Source organism: Hylaeus anthracinus, unplaced genomic scaffold (assembly GCF_026225885.1).
Source record: "Hylaeus anthracinus isolate JK02 unplaced genomic scaffold, UHH_iyHylAnth1.0_haploid 0, whole genome shotgun sequence".
Lineage (NCBI taxonomy): Eukaryota > Metazoa > Arthropoda > Insecta > Hymenoptera > Colletidae > Hylaeus > Hylaeus anthracinus.
Genome location: NW_026533254.1, coordinates 6,714,223 through 6,737,173, shown reverse-complemented (window position 1 = coordinate 6,737,173; position 22,951 = coordinate 6,714,223). Strand labels below are relative to the sequence as shown.

At 43.6% G+C, this 22,951-nt stretch overlaps 1 protein-coding gene across 4 annotated transcripts in view; it reads left to right on the top strand.

Moving 5' to 3' along the window:
• LOC128894346 (transcription factor SOX-5) overlaps nt 1-22,951 on the top strand; it is a 223,547-nt gene that overhangs the window by 123,089 nt on the left and 77,507 nt on the right. The window contains exon 1 of one of the 4 annotated variants that reach the window (XM_054156023.1): nt 14,840-15,495. The exons of the other annotated variants lie outside the window; for them this stretch is intronic. Coding sequence (XP_054011998.1) covers nt 15,479-15,495 — 17 coding nt within the window. The 5' untranslated portion in view covers nt 14,840-15,478. Of the gene's footprint in view, nt 1-14,839; nt 15,496-22,951 lie in introns of those variants that run through there. 4 annotated transcript variants of the gene reach the window in all.

Genomic DNA, 22,951 nt, shown 5'->3' with positions numbered 1-22,951 from the left:
GGCCGATTAACTCGTCTAGTCCCGAGATCGGAACCGTCTCGTGATCTTGCATACACGGTTGTATACTCCCTATGCTTTTGATGCTGTTCGCTCGTAGTACGCGTAGCTGAAGTATAGGGACGCACTTCGTGGCTACTATCGTTCAATGTCTTCGAAATAGTAAGAATTTGGAGTGGGAGAAGTTAATCTTGTAATTAATTCTCCATTCTTCATTATAATAAAATATTTGCATTTTAATCTGCACTGGTTAGAAGAACTCACAAGAAGGAAGAATACACCTTTCAAGTTTATTTAAAAAAGTATTCTCCATAAACACAAACCTTTATGACAACGAATTTAATTTATTCCTGTTGGAATGCAACGTTTGCCACTTTAAGGACTTGGGGCAAAGGGATTGCTTTTTCTTAAAGCAACAAAAGGGGCGGGGGTCCTACCAGGGACAGAAAACGACGACCTACAGTGACGACAATGACACGAACATCCTCCTTCACATTTTATATTATAATCATTATAAACGTTGATAAATTTATACTGGACCGCGGATACACTGCATGTATACGTTAAAAGTGAATAAATCGCTACAATAAACAGTGTGTGTTATACGTAAGTGCTTTATTTCTTTCTCAATCTTAAAGAAAGATATTTCGAACAATTCCAAACTCCAACAAACAAAAGATAACACTTCCACCGATAGACCAGTCGTACGAAACTGAACGCCAACACGATCGAAGACAGACGCGCAAATCAGCGGATCGTTAATTCCAACGACGACATTAACGAAGAAACCCATCGTCTCCGACTGCTCCAATTTCTAAAAATATACAAATTTCATCCGATAGCTTTTAATTTACTACATTCAACAAGGCAAGCCCAGCGCAGCACATCAAACGACACTTCAAACGGGATGGTACGCGCGAATAAAACACAGAGGACCACAAAGGCGGTTGATTCATGCGATTCGTGGTCCGATTGGCCTCCGAGACAATTGTAATGACTGTCCACCCTGATCTATGAGAATACGAAACTATGGAATTGCGCTGTCCTCTATTCTTGCAAACGCATAATCATCCCTATTCTGCAAATGCTACTGCCTTTGAGAAAAAGTAGATTTCCTACACTGACAATTCTTGAGTAACTCTTCTAAAACATTCCCTCAACATACACACAATTTCCAAATTGTCTACCAACCCATTATATCTGTAATAATTCCCCTAAATAGCACACAGCTTCAACTGTACGATACCTCCCTTAACCCTTTGAATGCTAAGGCGCGGGATATATCGCTCCTTCACACAGTTGCAAAAAGGACCAAGAGCGATATATCGCTGCTCAAAGTTGCAAGTACTATAACTCATTATAAAAATAACTGAAATAATTCATTTTAACAGACACTGAATTATATTTATTTAGAAACAAAATTCAAGTTCAAGTTTTTGTGAAAATATTTTCTTTGTGCAAATTTATTTTTTGTCAAATCTATAACGTTCTATTTTTATTTGTTTAGTAATAATGAAAGTCTAACACGTTTTTAGTATCGTGTAAAAAAGTCATGAACCATAAAGTAAAATTGACCGAAATATACGTTTTTGTTTACAATCATGCATCCTTGCTTAAAATTGCATGGCATTTCTCGGATACGTATGAAAATTTTCTCTAGTAATCAAAGAGTTAATCGCCGGATACGTTCGGTGTTACTACTTTTATTAATCAAACTTTGTTGACCAAATATGGATCCACCTTCGCCCACCGCGCGACACAGCGTAACACCACCGCTGTCCGAGGGTACAAACTGCTTATTGTTTTACAACGTCCGCTAGGCGTAACGGCGCGGCTAAGAAGGCCGAAGCGAGCAGGAGACGATAATAATAGCCGGTATATGCGAGCGAGCTGCCTCCGCGAGCCTCAGCCCGCTACTCGCCGCCGTTTTCTCGCTTGGGGTTTATGAAATATCCGCGCCATTCTTTCCAGCCTGACTCACCGAGCCGAAAGACAGAGAGAGAGCAGGCTTCATTCATGAACGCAGCCGCGCGGAGAACAGTGATCCGCACTGTGCGGCCACGCCGCTTTAATTGCGCGTGCACACGCGCACGCGTGTCAGTAACGGATACACCGTTTTTATCGTGGCAACGAACCGATCCTCTTTCCTATCTCTCTCTGTCTCTCTCTCTCTCTCTCTCACTCTCTCTCTCTCTTTCTCTCTCTCTCTCCCTCTCTCTCTCTTCGCGAACTGGCATTATCGCGAGCGCAGCGACCAGATAGGTACAAGGTTACAAGAGGCCCGGGACGATCGAGATCTCAACCGCCGCGGATTCCACCGACATTCCCGGCCACATTCGCACGCCTAACGCCGCTTCCTTATCACAGCTTCGAATCTGCTTAGACGAGAAGACGTTGTCTCGGCTTGACGCGATCCGAGAACAATTAGCCGCGAGAAAGGAGCATCGAGCGACGATCGTCGCGGCTTCCAGCCTGTGCAGCATGAGAACGGATGCGCGAGAAACAAAGCAGTCTTTTCTCTGCGTTCGATCTGACTTTGAGAACGGGAAACACCCATAATAATCTTCGAGAAGGATTGAGTTAGTCGTGAAAACGGAGGTGAACAGGATTGTCGATTTCGACGTGATTCTCGATAATTCAATGTTGCTGTAGATGGTTCAGCCTGTTGCAAGAGATAGGCGGGAGTTTTATAATTCTTTGCACCCGGATGTCATTTATGAGGAGACATCGTAAGTCTAACAAATTTCGTTAGTGATACCACTACAAACATAAAGGATTTATGTTATGTGTCAACGCTTCAACAAAGCTATAAAAATTTGTACTCAAGTTCAATAATACCAAAAAAGACACGTTTCCAAAGTTGGACTATTTTATGTAATGCGATTCCTGTTCCAACGAGATGGCGCAGAGTGCAAAGGGATACTATCCAAAAGACCTCTCATCTAGGTTAATTAGTTGTCAAATCATCCAACGTAAATTCATCTCGAAGAAGCACCAAATTCCTAAACAGAAAGCTATGAAGTAACGGCGCGGCTCCAATCAAAGAAAGATGACCTCTCTTGTGTTATTCAGCTTCCTCGGTTGGGGCATCAAGAGCATCGGTCTCTCAAGATCAGAACGCATAAACCATGGACTTTTATGCGCGCAGCAATTATTTAACGCACGGTCTAATGCATCTGAAGTCATCTTATCGTGACTTCGAATCAGCTAGGCGAGAAGTCGTCCTGACGCTCACGCTTCAAGAACAATTAGCCGCGAGAAACCATCGAGCAACGATCAGCGGTGAGTATGAGAACGGATGCGTAACAAACAAAGGATCCTTTTCTCTGCGTTCGATTCGCCTTTCTTACTCGTGATGCTGACCTCTCTGGTGGCCATGCATCGCTATCGAACGAGCAAAACTGTGAGAATACTTGGAGTTGACACACCGAGAAGTCATCTTTGATAGACTGAATGGAGCTCTTTCATTCATCAATTCATTTTAACTTCTTTTGTCTCAAAAGAATGGTGGTGAAGATAATAAACAGCGTGGAAAAGTAACGGTGGAAGATGTGAGTTCTGTCCTGGACCCGAGTGGGCTTGATGAGCTATCTCGTACTTCTCGAGGCATCAAAGCTATCCAACAGGCGCCAGCCTTAGGCAACAAAGCTATCTAGCAGACTCCGCTTTACAGGCATCAAAGCTATCTGACAGACAGCGCATCGCAGGCATCATGCTATTTTATGCGACAGTGTAAGACGTAAATAGATCATTCTAGAAGAAAGGAGCACTTGTGTTCCCTGCCAGTTTTGAGCAAGATATACCTAGCACTAAATCTATAGATTACCTTCTTTAAATGGATCAAGTAGATCATATACCAACTTTGAGTAATGTATAACTAGCACTTAAAGCTTGTAGAATTGATTCTCTGACTCTACACAGTGCCAGCTTTGAGCAAAGTATGAGGCCATTAAAACCACCAGCCCTAATTCGAGCGAGTCCTGTAGCTACATATTCCATCGGCTTTGAGCCCCGTATGACCAGCATTTAAAGTACAGATTGCCAATTAGAGTGGATGATGCTCCAACTATCCATGACAGTGCACGCGACCCGAACGGATCCGTCCACAGAAAAGACATCCAGTACCAGCGTACGCGTAAACATTCCTCATTAACTACCACTCGAGATATACCCGAGTCTCGTTTACGCGTAGTATCCGCGAAACAAGCAGCAACGTCGAACCGCTCCGTTTTACTCCAATTAATCTGCCCCGCTCCAGATTCCTTCGAGACTAGGCGGTCCGAGCACCTGGCCAGCAGGTACATTGCGAAACGCTTGTCAATCACCGGGCCCCGTTGCGTCCAATTAAATTCTGTCCGGCGTTCAACGCGAATCTCGTCGTCGCAGATCGATCGTCGACCTTTGGAACGAGTCTGCCCTGTCTCACAGGCCCAGGTTCCGCGTCCCTTTTTCCGCGACAATGCGGGCGGTCGTGGTCCATCGGTTCCCGTTATCCGTTGCGTAGGTGCCAGGTGATCGTACACCTAGGTGCGAATAACAAGTGTTTGGAATAGAGCGGAACGGATTCAGAGAGCGTTTAGCGTTCAAACTGTGAGTCATCGTTTGGATTGGTGATCCGTGTACCAGTAGCACTTGACACGTTGTTGACCGGCAATTTTACACAGAAGCGACTTTATATCACGGGCTACTATTTCGTAATTGAATGTGAAATTAAAACAATCTAAATAAACTTCAATGAACTTTATTTATATTTTACCGAAATAATGAATTGAAATGAATTATTTTACATACATAACACGATAAGCAAAACTTTTGCAATATTCTATATCGTCCTGGGTTTCAAAATTTGAAATAGATAATGCAAGTGCCAGCACGAGTTCACTCGTGACCGGTCAACAATGTGTTAAAGTATATTTACTAGATGGTTATTTAATTGTACATTGTCTCAGTTTTGAATGTAAAATAATACAACGATATTCAAGCTATCGGTTACGTAATTTGAAAAGTCGATAAAAGTATCTACCGCGAAAGGCGAATGAACTCTCAGCATGAGAGTGGAAGGTTCTGAGAGTATGGAGTCGTAGATAAGTCTGCAACTGAAAATGTTTTGTTCTTACAATCTCAACACCTACCGTTGCTACAGTTGCGTCGCAATTGACGCCCACGCGCATGAACGTTGGATATATGCAAGAAGGTGCCTTAGCCGCGTTCCACGTTAACGCACCGTGCGACGGTCACCTATTATGGACGCGGCAGTGCACGCTTCGATTTCGATCACTTCTCGGACACCTGTCGAGCGTATCCGACCAAGCGTTTACTCGCCGCGCGCGCATTTACGCTTCTATTTATACTGACGCGTTTAACCCTTTCTGTCCCATTGATTTCATACGGCATCGCTAGCTTCAAGCTTAGTAAATTCGCGTATAGGTTTCTCAATGATTCTATTTGACGTCGATAGAGTTTGAACATACGGTGAATGGTGACACTTGGCAAACCTAGAGGATCTTCTACTCTATACGTTCAAAAACATCTAAAAATGAAGCGAAAGTATGAAATAAAATTTTGCTTTGGGTTTCCTTTTCGAGTAATCGAGTTAAAAATGCGTGGGTCAACCGTCGTTTGAATGGTTCCATTTCAGACCGTCGTGACCGTATATAATATGTGAAATTGGCATTGTACGAACAGAAAGTTGTTCTACAAACTTAAGTTTCGAAGATATTTTATAATTAGAAGGAGTGTTCAAGCGCGAGTAAGGTTATCGTCTCTAGGACGGTCTAAAGTAAGTAGAATTGCCCAGTAATGGACAGACAAGTCAGCCTAGTCTTCGCGCGTCAATACCACAAGCATTTTCAAACTCCATTTCCTCGAAAATAAATTGAAATGATCAATTTTGATAATAAGAAATTTTATTCTACATTTTCGATTCATTTTTAACCAACTTTGAAAAGGAGATGATTACTCAATTCAACATTATAATTTTTTTTCCACAAATAATCGCTCTGTACATTCGCCTTATTTTTCCGCGTCACTTTTAAATTAGCAAGTGGTGCAAAGTTTATTGAAAAATTATCATTTTGGTTTAAACATTCCTAGTGGAGACTTGCTATCAGCTACACGCCTACTTTTCTCTCCTCTTTATCCATCATTTCCACTCTTTATTTCCACTTCTATCGCTTCTTCTTCTTCTTCTTCTTCTTCTTCTTCTTCTTCTTCTTCTTCTTCTAGAGTCGTCTACACCGAATGTCATGTCGATTGCTCGATGAAGGAAGAGATCCTTGTAATTACCGCGAAAGTAATGGAGTTTCACCGGAGTTAGAATCGAGCGGATGAAAGCGACAGATGGGTGGCTCGACTCCTTTGAAGCGAGGAACGGATGTCGTTGTCCGTCGACGAAGAATAATTTGAGAAATTGTACAAGTTGAAAAGGTGAATGGATCGATGAGTTCTTTCGTGGTACTTATGTGTCTACTATTAAACTGGCCGTGCTTGTTCTTATATCCCTGTTACAACGATTGCTCAATGGGGGAAGAAATCTTCCTAATGGCCGTGAAAGTAGCAGAGTTTCGCTGAAGCAGCCATCGCGATGCGGATGGTCGAGCGGACGAAAGCGAAATGTTTACGGTTCAATTCGCTCAAGATGAGCGATATGGTAGCCCGTATAGTAGGAATGAAAATACCGAACTCGAGTAATTATTACGATCTTAATCGATGTAGATGTTTATTTATTGAAGGAATTTCAAATGTTCGATTAGAGCATCGTCCTTTTATCGAGTTCACAAAAAGAATATCGACTCCCCTGTATCAACTATCACTCTGTAGGTCGTCCACCTCTAGCAATGCAAACTTAACCAATAAGGAATTAATGTAAACGCGCAGTATAAATTCACGCTCCGCAAACGGAATTCATCCGACTCTCGAGCTAAAATATTCAAGCACTCTTAGACATAGAAATCCATGTTTATACTCTAACACGTGAAATAACAGTCACTTCGTTTTCATTTATACGTTGTATTTTACTTGTGCCACTTTAACGTTTCGTCGATTCAATTCACTCATTTGAACCAGTTGTTCGCTAGTAGTCTCGAGTAGGGCAATTCGAATGGCAAATTATGACCTCGTGGAATTCCTTCGAAGTGCGGATCATTGTTGGAGTCGATCCAGATCATGGATATTTCGAGGAAAACAATGGGTCGTCTAGTCCGATTCATTCGAAAGAACGCGACTGAGATTTAGAAACGAAGTGGTCCAATAGTCGTTTCAAATTTGTCTAAACCTAAATAAACTCCAAGAAACATTATTTTTATTTTACCAACATAATCAGTTCAAATGAAATATTTTACATGCATAGTATACGATGAGCAAAGCTTTTGCAATATTCTATATAGCCCCGGGTTTCATATATTGAAATAGATTATGCAAGTGCAAACACGAGTTAACTAGTAACCAGTCAACAATGTGTTAGGTAAAGTATGATAAGATCGACTTTCTGAATTCCAAAAATCACGAAAGAAGAGTTGCCTATCCTTAGCCAAGGCTTCTAGAGACCCGTTATCGGATGTCTCGCTCCGAAATGCTTCGTCGAGTAATTTGGGAACGCGGGGGCAGCCTGGAAGAAAGATTACGCGTTCGCACGGTGAACGAGTCATCCTTGTAAAAAGTCTTTTAAGCCGCACGACAGCGTTGGGTGGAGACAACTACGATGAAACGATGGAGGGCCACAGAAAAGCGTCCGACAAAGGTTACTATTTATAATCAGCGGGATGCACATCACCGGATGGACCTGGGCGGGGGTGACGCCGCGAGGAGGATCGACTCGTTGGAACAAGAAGAACAAGAACAAGTGGAAGAAGACGAAGAAGAGGAGCCAAGGTAGGAAAAAGGAAGAATCGAGACCGAATCCAGAGAGAGGTCCGGTCACGCGCGCGGAGTCTGCGATATATTAATAATGGGAGCAACAAAGCGGGAAGGAAGAATAAGGGACAGCAGCGGAGTAACGAGAAGAAGAAAAAGAAGGGAAGAAGCTCTAGAGAGGGTGAACGCGGTTCTCGTTCCTCGTTGCTCTCCTTTCGAGCTCGCTCGGTTCCTGTTCTAAATTCGTCGCAGGCCTCGTTGCAACCGTTTGGCTTAAGGCTAACGGTCCGTCCGGTCTCTTCTTCCATCCTTCCCTCTCCCCTCTCGTTTCTTATCTCTCTCTCACACGTTGGTTCTTCGAAACTTTCCATCTCTGTCGGGCGTCGCGATCGCGAGTCGGCGACTCTCATTCATGAGAAGAGACGGAGGACGCTAGACCAGAGAATCCGGTGAAGGAACGGAGGGGGTGGTGGTCGAAGAACGACGGGGGTGGGGAGGGGTGGAGAGAGTGGGAGAACGCAGGGATGAGCGAAAGAGAGCGCCGGAAACGCTCGCGAGCCAATGTTCATTCACAAGCGGCCGCGACCGAGTCCGTCGTCTTCTTGGTCCTCTTCTTCTTCTTCCTCTTCGTCTTCTTCTGGCTTCACATCTTGTGGCCCTCTTCGTCGACGACGTCCGGAGCAAAACGTCCCGACGCCAACGCCGCCGACGCACAGTGGTCTACCAGTCCCTCGGTGTTTCTCAAATTTATTGAAAGTTGTTTAGGAGTTATTAAGAATTTATTGGAAGGTGATGTTTCCTTCCATTAATCGAGGGTATTTGAACTTGCATCATTCATTCTAACCATTTTCTCTGTCAGAATGTTAGAAATCCATCCACGACAAAATGTTATACTACATTTTCCACTAAATTTCAGATAAAAATTGTTCTATCAATCACGAATCAATTCCATTATCGATCTAGTAGTTTCTAAGCGCATTAAAACCAGACACCACCCAGGAAATCGTTAACACCCGTACGAATCCTTGTTCGAACCATTTAAAACAAAGTTGAAAACAATGAAGGAGCGAATTTCATTTGGGCACGTTTTAATAAAGCGCATCGCGTGACTCGGCTTGGTCGTTGTCATGGCACGTCGTCGACGTCCGGAGCAAAACGTCCCGACGCCACCCCGCCGCCGACGCCGCAGTCGTCGTCGTCGTGATCGTCTTCTTCTTGGTGCATAAATCTTCGCCTCTCTCTCTTGCCACCTGCCCCTCTCGCTTCTACACCCACTATAGACCGCAAGGAAAGAGGATGCACGAGCAATAACGCGGGACGCGTACAACACTCATTGTTCTTGTCTGCTCCCGCGCCCTGGTACCCGGGGGCCCGGAATAGAATGGTATCCCGGTGTGCGACGGAGCGGGTTAACACGCCTGCATACGCATAACGATGGCCCGTCTCGCGGCACAGTCGAAATGGATCGTCCGCGTGGCCGGACGTTTCAAATCCGCGAGGCCCGCAGTCTAAACACAAAACGACGAGAGCTTTTATTCACTCCAACCCCGAGAGAAATTTAGCCCACGTTTCCGTTTGCACTCGCGACGACGATTTTGCCAGTTGTCGCCAGAGCTTGGCCAGAATGTACGAAAAAATGTCGCGGGTACTGTTTGAACGCGTTGGTTCTCAGACTAAAGCTCGTGAAAACTTTTACTGAGTTCAAGTTTTGTCTCGGAGCTGTTGAAGATTAGATAATCTCATACTTGGCGTTGTATTTTATTTACTCGCCAATTTCGCAAATTCTATCCAAATATATTTTCATTGACGTCTCATTTTCGAAATTAAATTTTTTTAGTTCTTTATTGAACAGTCCTGAGCAGCCATTTCTAGGTTATTATAATGCAACGGTATAACGACTGAAATAGCCTCAATATTTGTAACACGTAAAAGAAATGGTTCATAAATAGCCTTTCATCAGTGGTGACACTACTAGGTTCTCGGAATATTAATTATGGGAGACAATCCTATCTTCAATAAATTACATAATTCATGTAGAAAGAGTTAAAAGTTTACTGACAGGTCGGAGATTGGACTCGTCGGCAAAGCTGATCCCGCAAACCTTGCATTACTAACAAGGAGTGACGGGAAGAAGAACATAACTGTAATTGTACATGTGCGACACGCGACAAGCTTAGTGCAAAAATAAATTTGACATACCACATCAGTAGTCCGCAAACCATGACACGTCCCGAAAAAAGAATAATTTTTAAATAAATCCAATGAAATACATATTCTTTTAATAATTTTTGATGGAATACATTTTTATCGCAAGTCCCGTTGAATTATCTATCTCGTAGTATCGAATGCTATTCTTTATTCTTTGGTGATTACTTTGCAGGTATGTTTACAACGACTCAACATGAAACGATCCACGTATTCTTTTTTGTATGAATATGCTTGCGCCTATTCTATTCATGCCCAAGGATAACGAGCGACTTTTACTTTTCTGCTTTGCGTAGAGCGTACCTCGTGCATCAGTCATTGCAAACTCTGTTTCAAGAGAGTTTGACAAGAGGAAACCTGCGTGACTTTCGCGGAGGTACCAATTTCGAAAAAAAAGGAGATTGAACCGAGTAAAACAGTTGTCGCGACGATTAGGTACAACATAGTAAACGCGAGGTATTACCGCTTCGAGATTGCTGTCCAGAAATAGCTGAGCCAGTATTTAGTAAGTGGAACAGGAAACGCTTCTTCCACCGACCAGTATCGTGGAAAACAATTCTCCGTGAAATCATAAATTGAAACAAATAATTTTAGTCTGAACTATATCGTGATCGGTACGATCTCCTGAAAGTAAATATGTATAATCGTTGGATATTCTAAAAAACTGAGTTTGTTGTATTAAAAAGGATTATATGATCTGGAAATGAAACGTAAAGGAAAAATTAAAGAAAAAATTAAATGAAATTAGTAATGGAAGAGAGATACCAAGAGATTAAAGGAACAACTGTTCACTTACAACAACATTAATTCGAAATCTTTTCATTTTAAACTCATTTATCTTGTAATCGTTATTTGAAAATTCTATCTAGGTTTTGCTCGTTCGTAGTTCAGATGCACGCGAAACGACGCTTACATGGTGTCTTCAAATATTACACATTTTAATCGGGCGCGGTAATTAAACCGTAAATTTATCTCGGCTCTCGACACGGGAGGCCGCAATTGCGGCTGCAGTAGAGAAATACCGTATGTAATCAGACGCGCTAGATCTCGTACGATCTCTTTCGACTGCTGCCACAAAAATGGCATTCGACTTTTTTTTATTCATAGATATTTACCAGGCATTGAGCAATGAAAATTTCAACAAATTTAATAACTGCAGGTAGCAAAATAATATTTGTTATGATCAAACTCTTCTGTTTCTTAGGGATCTGTTTTTTTAATAATAGAGTACACCACTTTCGGAACTGAATAGGTAACGTATCGATTGCGGAGGCTTAAATTTTTAAATCGAAATGATCTACCCGAAACTTGGGGGGCATTCGGTGTTCTTAGGCAGAGGCGTGCGGCGCGGTCGGCCAAGAAAAGAGGCAAAAAAAGGCGCATCGCCGCGTTTTGTGGCCGACGATAAAAAGGAGCATCCGCGAAGTGGACGAGGCTCGGTGTGGTCTGTTTAGCGCTGCCGGTGGGGATGTTAAGGGGCGCAAGTCAAGGGTGCATTGGTGCGGAGGACGAGCAGCAGCCACGGAAGAAGGGGGGAATGGGTTTTGCGGAGGACATGAAAGGGATGCGCGCCGACGCCATTCTCGTCCATTCCTCTCGTCGCGGTAGGAACAGTGAGGGTGGGCAGGGGGTGTACATACAAACGTACATACGACCATGTACCCGTGCGTGCGCGATGGAGACGAGACAGGATATTCTATCTGACGGATGCGGAGAAGGCAAATGCAACTGGGGGATCGAACGTGACGTTGAAACCGAGAGAACCGGGGAATCCTCTTGTCTAAAATAACAAGAAATATTTGGTGCAACAAGATCAATGCAATCGTAATTGCTTCCTGGCATTAACCTACTTCTCCAAAATCGCTTACTCAAGTTAAATCATCTATAATATTCCGGCAAAGTCAAGACGATATTTGAAAAAATATAGGCGTTATTTGTTAAACTTCAAACATCGTGTACACCTCGCATATCTCCAATTTAATAATGTTTGAAATATACCAACAAACATGCAGGCGGCCTCAAAATATTACATCCTCGAGTATTTTTCCATACCTCTAATCGAAGAACCAATCCATAAGAGAAGCTTCATCGGTCGTCTCCCATGAATTATTCCAATATTTCCAAAAGCGACGGTTATCTAATCGTCGATTGCGTCGAAAAGCGTCGAGAGAACCGCGCACCTGTGGAGACTTCTACCTGGTTGAACAGCTGGAGCCAGACGGCGAGCGGAGGTGGAAGAAGCGATTCAGGGATGTGGGCGGACAGCTCGGCGACAACAATAAGCATTGTGATTTGCGCGGGTGTGCCTCGACTCCCATTGGTCGGCTTCCACCACCTCCGCGACACCGACGTAGGGCCGTTCGGGGGTTGTGCCTCGACCACCGCCTCCGAGCTGAACAATAGACAATGCGCAGCATTACCAACGCTGCACCTGATCCGACGGGATTCGAGCGCGGCGAATCGGTCGGCGCCGTGCTTCGACGCCGCAGACGACGCCGCGGCGCGCGCCGGAATCATCGAACGAGTTTCGATTAATTTTCCAACGGACCGCCATGTACCGCCACGCTCAAATATTTACTCTTGTATCGTATACTCGGTGGATTAAAATTCAAACTTCCCGATACCGCGCCGTTTGAACAAGAGATTGTTCTGATGCCGCGAACACACAATGAATGAAGGTCAATTGTTTTCTTAGACATTCCTTAGGAGTTGCTACTGGACTTGCGTATCGAACGATTGGTTCGGAAATGACAGAACTCGAAAAATAGGATTTTGGGGGAATTGTCGTTGAAGAAGTTCAAAGGACACTTTTCTGTTCTTAAAACAATGAGTTTGAATAGATCCCTAAAGTAAGGATCCGACAAATTTGTATCTGGAAAATAGGTTCTGAACTATCTATCTATCTAGGAGGAAATCAATGAAGTATAACCCCCATACATCGTACAATAGCTGATTCAGCATAAAATTGACTTGATAATCTTCCATTAAGAAGAACAGGTGTAATTGCTTTATGACTACTTATCCCTATCCCCTGACTACTCATTTCCATTGAATTGTTACTAGATCGATTAAAGAATGGTGGATTTTAAAACTGCCCATTAAAATCGACCTTCCTTGTTCACCTAACGCCGTGGTAAATTCCGAGTCAACAGCTCCAAGCTGCGGAGAAGCGCCTCGTAAAGAGGGAGATCGCACCACTCAGGCATTAACTGCGTTCGGTGAATTTGTTGTAAGACTTGGCACTTTCGGAGTACCGGGTACCTTTGTAGAAATCACTTTGGCAAGCTTGCGTCGTTCCAAAACGACGGCAGGATCCGTCAGGGGAGCTCGGTGGTGGCGAGCTCGCGATTGGTGTCCCGACGCGACAGCCTCCGGTAAACGGCACGCGTTACGTCGCCGACGTTCATCGTTCTCGCGTGCCACGTGACGCGCGTCGTTCCCTCGACTTGCCCCTTTCGTCTTCCTGGGAAGGTGGGGAGTCAGAGAGAGAAAGAGAGGGAGACGAACGAAGAAGTACTGCAAGAGAGAGGGAAAAATCGCCGAGCACCGGTAGCGCACGCTGCCCATCCACGGCGCCACTACTACGCCCAACACGTCGACCGTGGCTCGTGTCCTCGCGAGAGGGGATTGTCGCACGGGACGGGGAAGAACAGGTAGAGGGGAGGAAAAGAATCATCGGTGAGTGCGCGCAGGTGAACCCAGAGATCCTTGCGAGAACGACAACGGCCCGGGCGGTGCGAAGACTACGACAAGAAGCCGAGGAAAGACATTGGTAGAATTTTTACGGGGAAAGAGATGTCGAATATCGAAGCAAGGATAGACAATTGTTTGTTACTCGTTAAATAGAAGTTTGGAGTCGGAGTTTATGATTAAATGGTTATTTTGCAATGGGGAACGGAAACTTAACCCTTTGCTGTCTGAGAATTTCTTTGCTGCTTCCGAAAACTGGACGTGCTCAACCAAACGAATTTGCAAATGCTTATAGTTTCAGTTCTATTCGCACGTCCTGTTCTCGCCTTATAGAGGAGTCGTGCTTGCCTTATTCCAAAACTGGAGTGCTCCAAAATCAAAAGTGTTCCCGACTACAGAGGCTAGAACATCTCTGACCTACCCCATCTACGCAAGGACTAGGTAATCTCCTAACAAACAATTGTTTAATCGGATCAGTTTTCTCACAGGATGTGCGAAGGTATTCGTCGTTGGAATACTTAGGGAAATACAATTCCGCCAGTCCCTGATCGGTAGAACGGGTCGCGGTGGTGGTGGCCGTGGCAGTGTCGGGTAGAGCGGCGCGGCTGGCGTGGGTGTCGTAGGAAGAGGGCGGCGCGTACGCCCGTCAAGGGGCGTGGCGTTCGGGTGGAACCCGTCGGCGGTCGCGCGACGGACCGAACGACGAGGAACGCGGTACGAATGACCAACGTACCGCGAGAGAGAGAGAGAGAGAGAGAGAGAGAGAGAGAGAGAGAGAGAGAGGGGTAACGAGAGGGATCGACGGGTGGAACAGAGTCGGCGTCGCGACTCGGGTTAGAGGAACCTGAACGGGTAGGAGTAGGGAGAGCGCGAGCTCGGGCAGCGCGACGGAGACGGAGCTAGCCGTGTGACAAAAGCAAAAGGGAGAGGAAACGAGCGCGGACGGACCGAGAGAAAAGACGTCGGGAGAACAGCAGCGGGGAGCGCGAGTGGCTTAGCGCGGGCGCCGAAGCGGCACGGAGTGGAGCGGCGCGCCGCGCCTGCCGCCAGGCAGCGCCTCCGAATCTCATCCCGTTCGGTCCTCGGGGGCTTCAGTCAGTCAGCCGACGCTCCGAGACGCGGTGATTATTCCCATTGTATGCCCTGCTGCTTGAGGGGGGGGTTCTTCCTACCACTGACTCTCGTTTGCCTCTCTCGCTCTCGCAGCTACCGCGATTCTTCCTCGCGTGGCTCTACGCTCCGGCTTCCGTACGCCGTCAACCATCCGTGTCGCCGTGTTCCAGAGCGCCCTGATCGCTCCGAAATCCGCGATAGTGTCGCGATAGATACCGTGCGGACGCGATCCTTCGAATACACACGCGGATCAAAGGATCTACCGGTTCGAGCGCGCGCGCGCTCCGCCTACAACGATCTTCCTTGGCTTTCTGTGAGTGAGATAGATCTCGTGGTCCACAGGTACCATGACGTAGCCGTGGGATCCGGTGCTTTTTTTTGGGAGTTCGCGATCGGGGTTGAAATCCCGGGTTCGTCAGTGAATAATCCTAACCGCGTGACTTGACGCACGAGTGCCGGGGAACCGTGTTGGTTCTGATTCACTCGTTTTTGCCGCCTCGGATTGGTTCTCTCGTCGAAGTGCCGGTTCTGTGCGGGGGTGGAATTGAATCGTATTGCGGTGAACAAGTGCCACGAAGTCGTCAGAGGGTAGTCCAGGCTACCAGCGCGCCAGCAGGATGATATGAGCACGCTTGGCAGGTGAGTCGTACGAGCACGTGACCGCGTTTCAGCGAGCCGGTTGAAGCAGCGACGGTATACGCCGTCTCCGTCGTTTTCCATTCACTGATCAGATTGATAAATAGAACTACAAGTCTCTGGAATTTCTGTTAGAACCGTGATCTCTTAGAACCTATCTCTCGTTAACCCATTGACTGCTGAACCTCTTGGAACGTTCATTCGCACGTGTCAGTTAACAGCAGTCGATGAGTTAAGGAGCACAACTCGATAGAAAGAAGAGCATCCTCGTCGACAAACTATCTGTACTAACTTGAAAGAAAAAGACAGTCCAAAGAAGAGTTGCTCCTTCAAGGGAGACTGCAGTGTAATCTGCTAGCTACACGCTTTTGCGCTCTTGCGCGTCATCATGCCGTCGTGAAAGAATTGATAGTAGGGGTGATAAGAAACAGTGTCCCATAGTCGAAGGTTATATGCATCCATGTTTTTTCGATAAAAAGCTCCCAACTCTTGACATCCTCTTTGGCTCGATGGACCATTTTTGGAGCAATCTCTGTTGATCGATCGTTCAACGAGAGCACAACCGTGGCGTGTAGCGTAATCAGTGCGGCATATGCGGCCGCGAACGATAACGTCAGTGACGCGGGTTAGGGATGCGTGTGCGTGGCTCCGTGCGTTCCCCGTGGCTGCCAGACAGCCCGTGTTACACGCAGGGCCATGTGTTTCGCGAGGACGCAACAGAGAAGATCAAGAGAGAGTGACAGATCGAGGGAGAGAGAATCGCTGCGTGCTAGGGTGAGAGAGATAGGAAACGAAGGAGGGTGACGGAGAAAGAGAGAGGGAGCGTACGATGCATCTGACCCAGTGACCCTCCCTGCTGCCAGTCCCCTTCCCCCTCGACCAGCTTCCCGCCGTTATATACGAGTTTCCATTTACCACGGGTCCGTCCTGACGCGACCCTCTCGAAAATCCTGGACGTAGTCCTTCTTTCTTTCTTCCTTCACTCTGAACGACGAAAGAACCACTTCACGCGATCGTCGATCCTCTGTCGCAGGCGACAACGCGTCTATAACATACGGTGGAAACGATTCCTGGGAAAGAAAGTCGTTTTCGCTGCGAACGTGACTCGGGTCTGAGTTCAAGCTCTCCCGCGTCGAGGAGGGAAGATGATACTTGCAGGAATCGCAGGGGTTGTAGGCTACATTGCGCTGGTTATCCGTGGCGGAATTCTGTGGCTCGATTAGAAAATATAAAACTGTTCTGGTAGTGGTTAGAGCTAGGATGGATGAACATGCGAGTCTGTATGGATTTCCGGTAGCGTAGGGCAGTGGTGGAAGTAGGCTAGCTGGAGAATGAAGATGTTTCCGGTTCTATTGGAAAATTCTATTTGGAGATTCATTGTAAGTTGCTCGATAAGTATGAAGTTAAACTCAGCTATTGGTAGGGAAATTGTGTAAATGCTCTGGTAGTGTAGGACTTGGGATGAAATGAATGCGGTTGATTGTATAAACTTTCGTGACAAGAATAAATTGATTAAAGAGTGAGAAACAATTTAGAAAGTTTGCTGAAGATGTAGCAAAGAAGTTAGCAAGAATATGGCTGATGGAAAAGGTGTTAGTTCTGGTACCTTTAGAAAATTCTGACTGATGATCTATTGTTATATAGAGATCGATCAATGTGACTTACTCGGATTTTCTGGATCTTTGTGGAAGTACAGATATGATGGTTGAAATTTATGAGACGAGGGGTTGAAATGCGAAGCGGTAACGAGAGGATTGTCTAATAAATGTGACGGATAGTGCTTGTCTTTATGTGCACTGAACGTTTCCGTCGACGCTTCAATTATCTAGCAGGCATAGGCTGCAGATAAAATTGATTTCAATTTTCCCGTCTTCGCGAGTGCTTCAATACAGTACTCCGAATTTAGGAGAGTCTAGATGGGTGACATAGAGGTGAAATATATTCGTAGCAAGATGGGTACATTTTAAATAACGAATTAAGCATATGATAGCGATGGTAGTATAATTAATAAATGAGAAAAGTGCTGAGACTGAAATGTTCTAGTTTAACAATTTAAATATCATTTTATGTTAGGTTACGTTAGGTTCATTGCTCCATATCGTTTTCGTCGCCGCGATATAAATTATATTTATCTTTATTTTTTTTGTTTATATTTTAATTTATATTTACCTTCTATTTCATGTTGCAATTCATACTCTATTCACCTCTGATACAGCACAGACGTATTATTCTCAGAATTGTTATTTTTGTAATGCTCCAGATTTAGACTAAGGGGAAGATTATGGAAACGTCAATAAATGTCATATTGTCATTGTCTGGCGAAATGTTCTATTACAGTTTACCACATCTTCGTCGGTGTACCTACATATGACTCCAAATTTGGAAGTCGCGTCCTCGAGGATAGAACAATAATTGAAACATAATTCTCCAATAACTAGGGAAGATCTTGAAAATGTATTTTAGCACTCTGATTGTCAATGCTTATCGATACCAACTTTTGACTTTTAGAAACATATACTCGATATGACTTCTCCATTTAATTTCCCATTATCTTCTATACTTATGCTAAAATTGACTCCAATTTGCTACTAACGCGCAACGATACGCTATAACGCTCGAAAGTTGGAACACGCGGCTTTAAAATGCCCAGGGTAAGCCTGTTTTCGTTCGACATCAAAGAGTAAAGTCTCTGTTTTGCATAAACAGCTAAACCGCGAAGGGTTGCCGAAGGGTTCGCGCTAAAGAGTCGCGAGTGGAATAAATCTTTCGCCATGGCGGTAATTAAAATCGGCATAATGGTATTTTTATGGTATCGCAGCACGAATGCTCAGAACTTATTAATCATCCCACGATCCCATGGATCGCGACAGTGTTCATGCAAATACTTGGTTAACTAATACACTTTAAGTGTAAATAATCTAGAGATGCAAATATTTCACGCAGAACCTTCCGCCTAACACCGGCGTCTTTCGCGGAAGCTTTATAATCACTTCTGAATTCTAAAATATTACCACTATCTAGTCTTACAATTAAGTACGACACAATTATTAGCAATTGCAATCATTTATGCATATTATGATAGTTATATACATATTATTGCAAGGACGTGCGAACGTGCATACTTTCATATGATACTTATCGAGTGGTCAGTGGCATTAATGATTGTACGTGACAGCAATCGACAAACACTTGCTGACAAACTGACGTTTACATGACGGCGGTCGTCAGTGTTAAGTTGACAATTGTAGTGATTCATAAGGCTGCTGGAAACGCTTGCGTAGCAATTATTATTTATTCATTTTATAACTGAAACTCACGTTTTTCTTCGATGAGGAACGAATAAAAAGTTGCTTATTTGTATCCCTTATCGAAAATATCTGAATCAGAGATTTACTCATTTATACAAAGAAACGAATTTTGACGTGGATGAATCACGAGAACATGTAACGTTATTTAATTCTGGAATCTCTTGTTTTGCCAAAATGTGCGTACTGATGTGTCGGCTTGTCAGTCAAAAGGACAGTATTCTCCTTCGCGCAATACTTTCCCCAATTCGCTGTCACAATATTTCTCCTTCAGTCGTTCCTACGTCTCCCGAGTGCGTGTAACGGACTCAGCCTCGGAATCTGATCCTCAAAACTGTGCAATATGGAAAATTTACCGTGGTCGCCGTACCTACGCTTGGTATCTAACTAAAAATACACACATAGTACATTTAACCCCCTCTTGAATTATTTATTTCATTCTCCATACTGTACTTGATAATAACTTGATACTTGATAATAATAACTGCTGTTTATTATTATTGAATTAATAATACAGAGCTTATATCAGCCTACTCAAGTTCTTATTGACGTTTCTTATTGACGACTACAATACGAATGTGCAAAACAAAAACCATCCACAAAACGTTGACCAATGCTTTGTTACGAAGTATGCAATAAAACGTGGCTAAAAACAATTTCTCTCAGATCCGTTGGACACAGGTACATCAATCGTAGGTTGATGTGGTATTCGAAATAAAACCTACTTTGAACGATCAACGTCGCATTGTTTGATCAAACGCAACCCATCCCTCTGAGAAGACGAACGAGTTTTGGATTCTGAGACTCGGGTGCCTCTCGTTTGTCAAATCTCGGGAACCGTGACGGGCAACAACATTAGAATAGAAATCGGCGAAGTGTGTCGTCCAACGTACGCAAGAAAATTGCGTATCGCGCAACAAGTTAATTAAATCCGATTCAACGTCGGCCTTTGTCACCCGTTACATTGTCTTTTTTTATTTCAACGGTACCAGATGACGCTCGCTAGCTAGGCCGCGGATGTAGGCTGCAGTCTAAACGTCTAGACTCATCGATGTCACTTGCCTACATCAAACAACTATGTCGTCCGTAACATGTACTAAATTGACAGGTGAAGGCAGTTAGACAATCTGAACGGGATTTCTGGACTTTCATTTATTTCTGGTTACCCTTCTATACTTCTTTTTTCTTATCGACAATGTCAGACATTCGCTAACTGTGGGTTTAGGTTACAGTCTAATCGTCTATTTCTACTTGTCTGTTCCACCTCAAATCTACAATATGAAACTCTTATGCATTAGTAACTATCGAAATTCTAACATATTTATCTTCCATTTGAATCAAACGATCATACATGAACGAAAGCATTGATCGCAGATGCAGGTGAAACAGGACCATTCGCGACCCATGGGCAATATAATATAAATGATCATTCGCCAAGCGTATTAGAGCTGTCATAGAAATTCTACATAGCTCGAGAACCTAAACAAGATCTCTGAACTCGGTTGAACGTCGATCATCGTCTTCTTTCCACAATCCTACTTGTTTGAAGCAGTATCAGATGACGCTCGCTGGCCAAACAGCAGGTCTAGGCTACAGTCGCGCAGTCTCCGGGCTCTTAATAAACTTGTTATGCTGTACACAAATCGGGTAACAACCGACCCCGAAATAGAGTCGGCCGAGTCGTACGGAGAGCAGAATTATTGCTCGTGGCGTTAACTCTTTGTCTTGGTCGGTCGAGCGTGCAACAATTGCTGCGCTCGACCGCGGAAGGTCCCGACGCGCGAACTCGGCTATTAAAAGGTTATCGAGGCTCCGCGAGACTCGAGGAAATTAAGCGCATCCGAGTCGCGACCGAACATGTAGTAACGATTAGAAAACTGGAAACACGGGGGCACCTACGCGACTCTAGCGCGAAGGAACTTCTTTCGAGTAGATTTATTGGCCAAGTATTTTGGGAAATCGACGAATGGTTAGTTTTCTATTAGCATGTGCTAGAATATGTCGCGCATTCCAGAAACTTAATTTATTAATTGGTGGCTAGGGCAACATGCATTATTTCAAGCATAATGATGGGTGGTCCTCTGCCATCATTTTGGAGGCAACTGCATTCCTCTGCAACAGTGCGCTGGTCCTGTGCCAGAAGCTGCCAATTTGCTGACAAAGTTGTACAGCAGTTGACGAATAGTACGTAGAAAAATTATTCTTTCAGAGTTTGTCGAAATATTTGTTCGAGCCCTTGCATATGAGGATAATCGTTTTTAGTTTGAAGCATTTGTCACGTATAGAATTTCACTTAACGTGCTAAAGAGCTACGAAGTGATCCTAACCGTATTTTTAGTCTTGAATTGTAATCCTTTCACTCTGATCCAAACAAATTTTTATTGTCTTGTGTACACGGTCCATCGTATGCCTGCTTCACCCTTTGCGTCATTCGTTCACCTGGAAGATCGAGGAATCATTCTCTTCAGCAATCAATTGTATCGTTTCAATAATTTTATGAAGCCTATTACGTCTCAATTGAAATCAATATTATAGTTAGTTTGTATGAACATGCAAAATTGGCCCAAACAGAACTGAATTACATATCAAGAAAAAATTGACAAGACACTCGTGACATTTGGTATAAACATTAAAATAAAGACGAAGAAATAATTTGTGGTTCTGATTCTTTTCGACGTTGACGTCTCGGGAGACGCTTAATTGTATCGATCACGTTCGAACGTCTTATTAATCAATCAGAAGCGTTTCCGGAGCTAAGCACTCTCTCTCCAAGAATAACTCGGATTTTAGGACCACGTTCCTGAGTACACCGGTTCGCGCCAAAAATACCGTATAATCTCGAGGAGCGCAATAATTAAGAGCGAACGCACGGTTTCGCGAAGCATTGACACGGAACGCCGCGCTTGCTAGCACGCGTTATTGTAATGCAACGTGTTGCATAATTTGGATGCAAATCGATAAACCATAGAGTGCCACAATTCTACTTAAGCTACATTAATACCTGCGAAAACCAACAGACTCTATCGTTATTTGTGTTCTTCCTTAGAATTTATATTTATTTACACTCAATTTTGTACACGATCGATAATAACATAAATATTGTATCCATACTTATGATGTAATCATAAGTAAACCTAATATCTAGTAAATAGCATTTATGTGTTAGCATTGTGTTTAAGTAATTCTTTAAAAAATATTTAAATCGAGACAGCGAACAGAAAACGAAGTTTTTGCATGAACATTTGAATATGAAGTTACACTCTGCATTCTATAAATAATGTTGCATGCAAAGTACAGCCTCAGGAGCGAGAACAAAAACACGAGATTTTTATTGCTGATTTCTCTTGTAATGCGAAGGAATAGACAATCTAATGCATACTCATAAAGCAAGCGTTTCAATCTATTAAGAAAAAATTGCAAATATCTTTGCATTACATCTTGACCTTTTCAAAAAAGTGTAAGTTCATTGTGTCGAAAACGTTGAATAAGGAGAATTTTAAAAATATAAAGCGTAATACTTTTATAAAACTATTGATAATAATATTAATGAAACGAACTGACAATGTCGATTGGTTTCTATCGAAACTGAGTGCATCTGTTTTAAACATAAACACAAAATGAAGACTATTGAACTTCCATAATGGTATTATTAAAGTTAATATATCTCCTCAGTCCCAGAAACGATGGATTCCAATCTATCATATCAATCTTCGTTTCATTCTCTGCAAATTCCTCGAAACAAACAGAAACCGATTTATCAGACTTTAAAGACTCGCACAGAATTCATCAATCTTAGATCTAAAAGTATCCTTTGTCGGACTTGAAAAAACCTCGATAGTCCTGAAACGAAAAGAATTTATATCTTATCTCAAAAGAAAAAAAGAAACGAAAGAAAGAAACGAAAGAATTATAAAAAAAAAAAGCATTCGAAAGACAATCGACGAGAAAACATATTGCGATACGTGTATCGAGATTCAAATTAACTCGGTATGATGCAGACAGTTTGTGAATCTTGAAGACTCGCATTCTAAAAGGAACAGTTATTAAAGAAAAAGAGTTACGAATTATGGATTATGATTAATGAGTAATCTAATGAGATCTTGATTATGACTTACTAATTTTAAATTGGAAAATTTGCAGTGTGTACGTGTAGT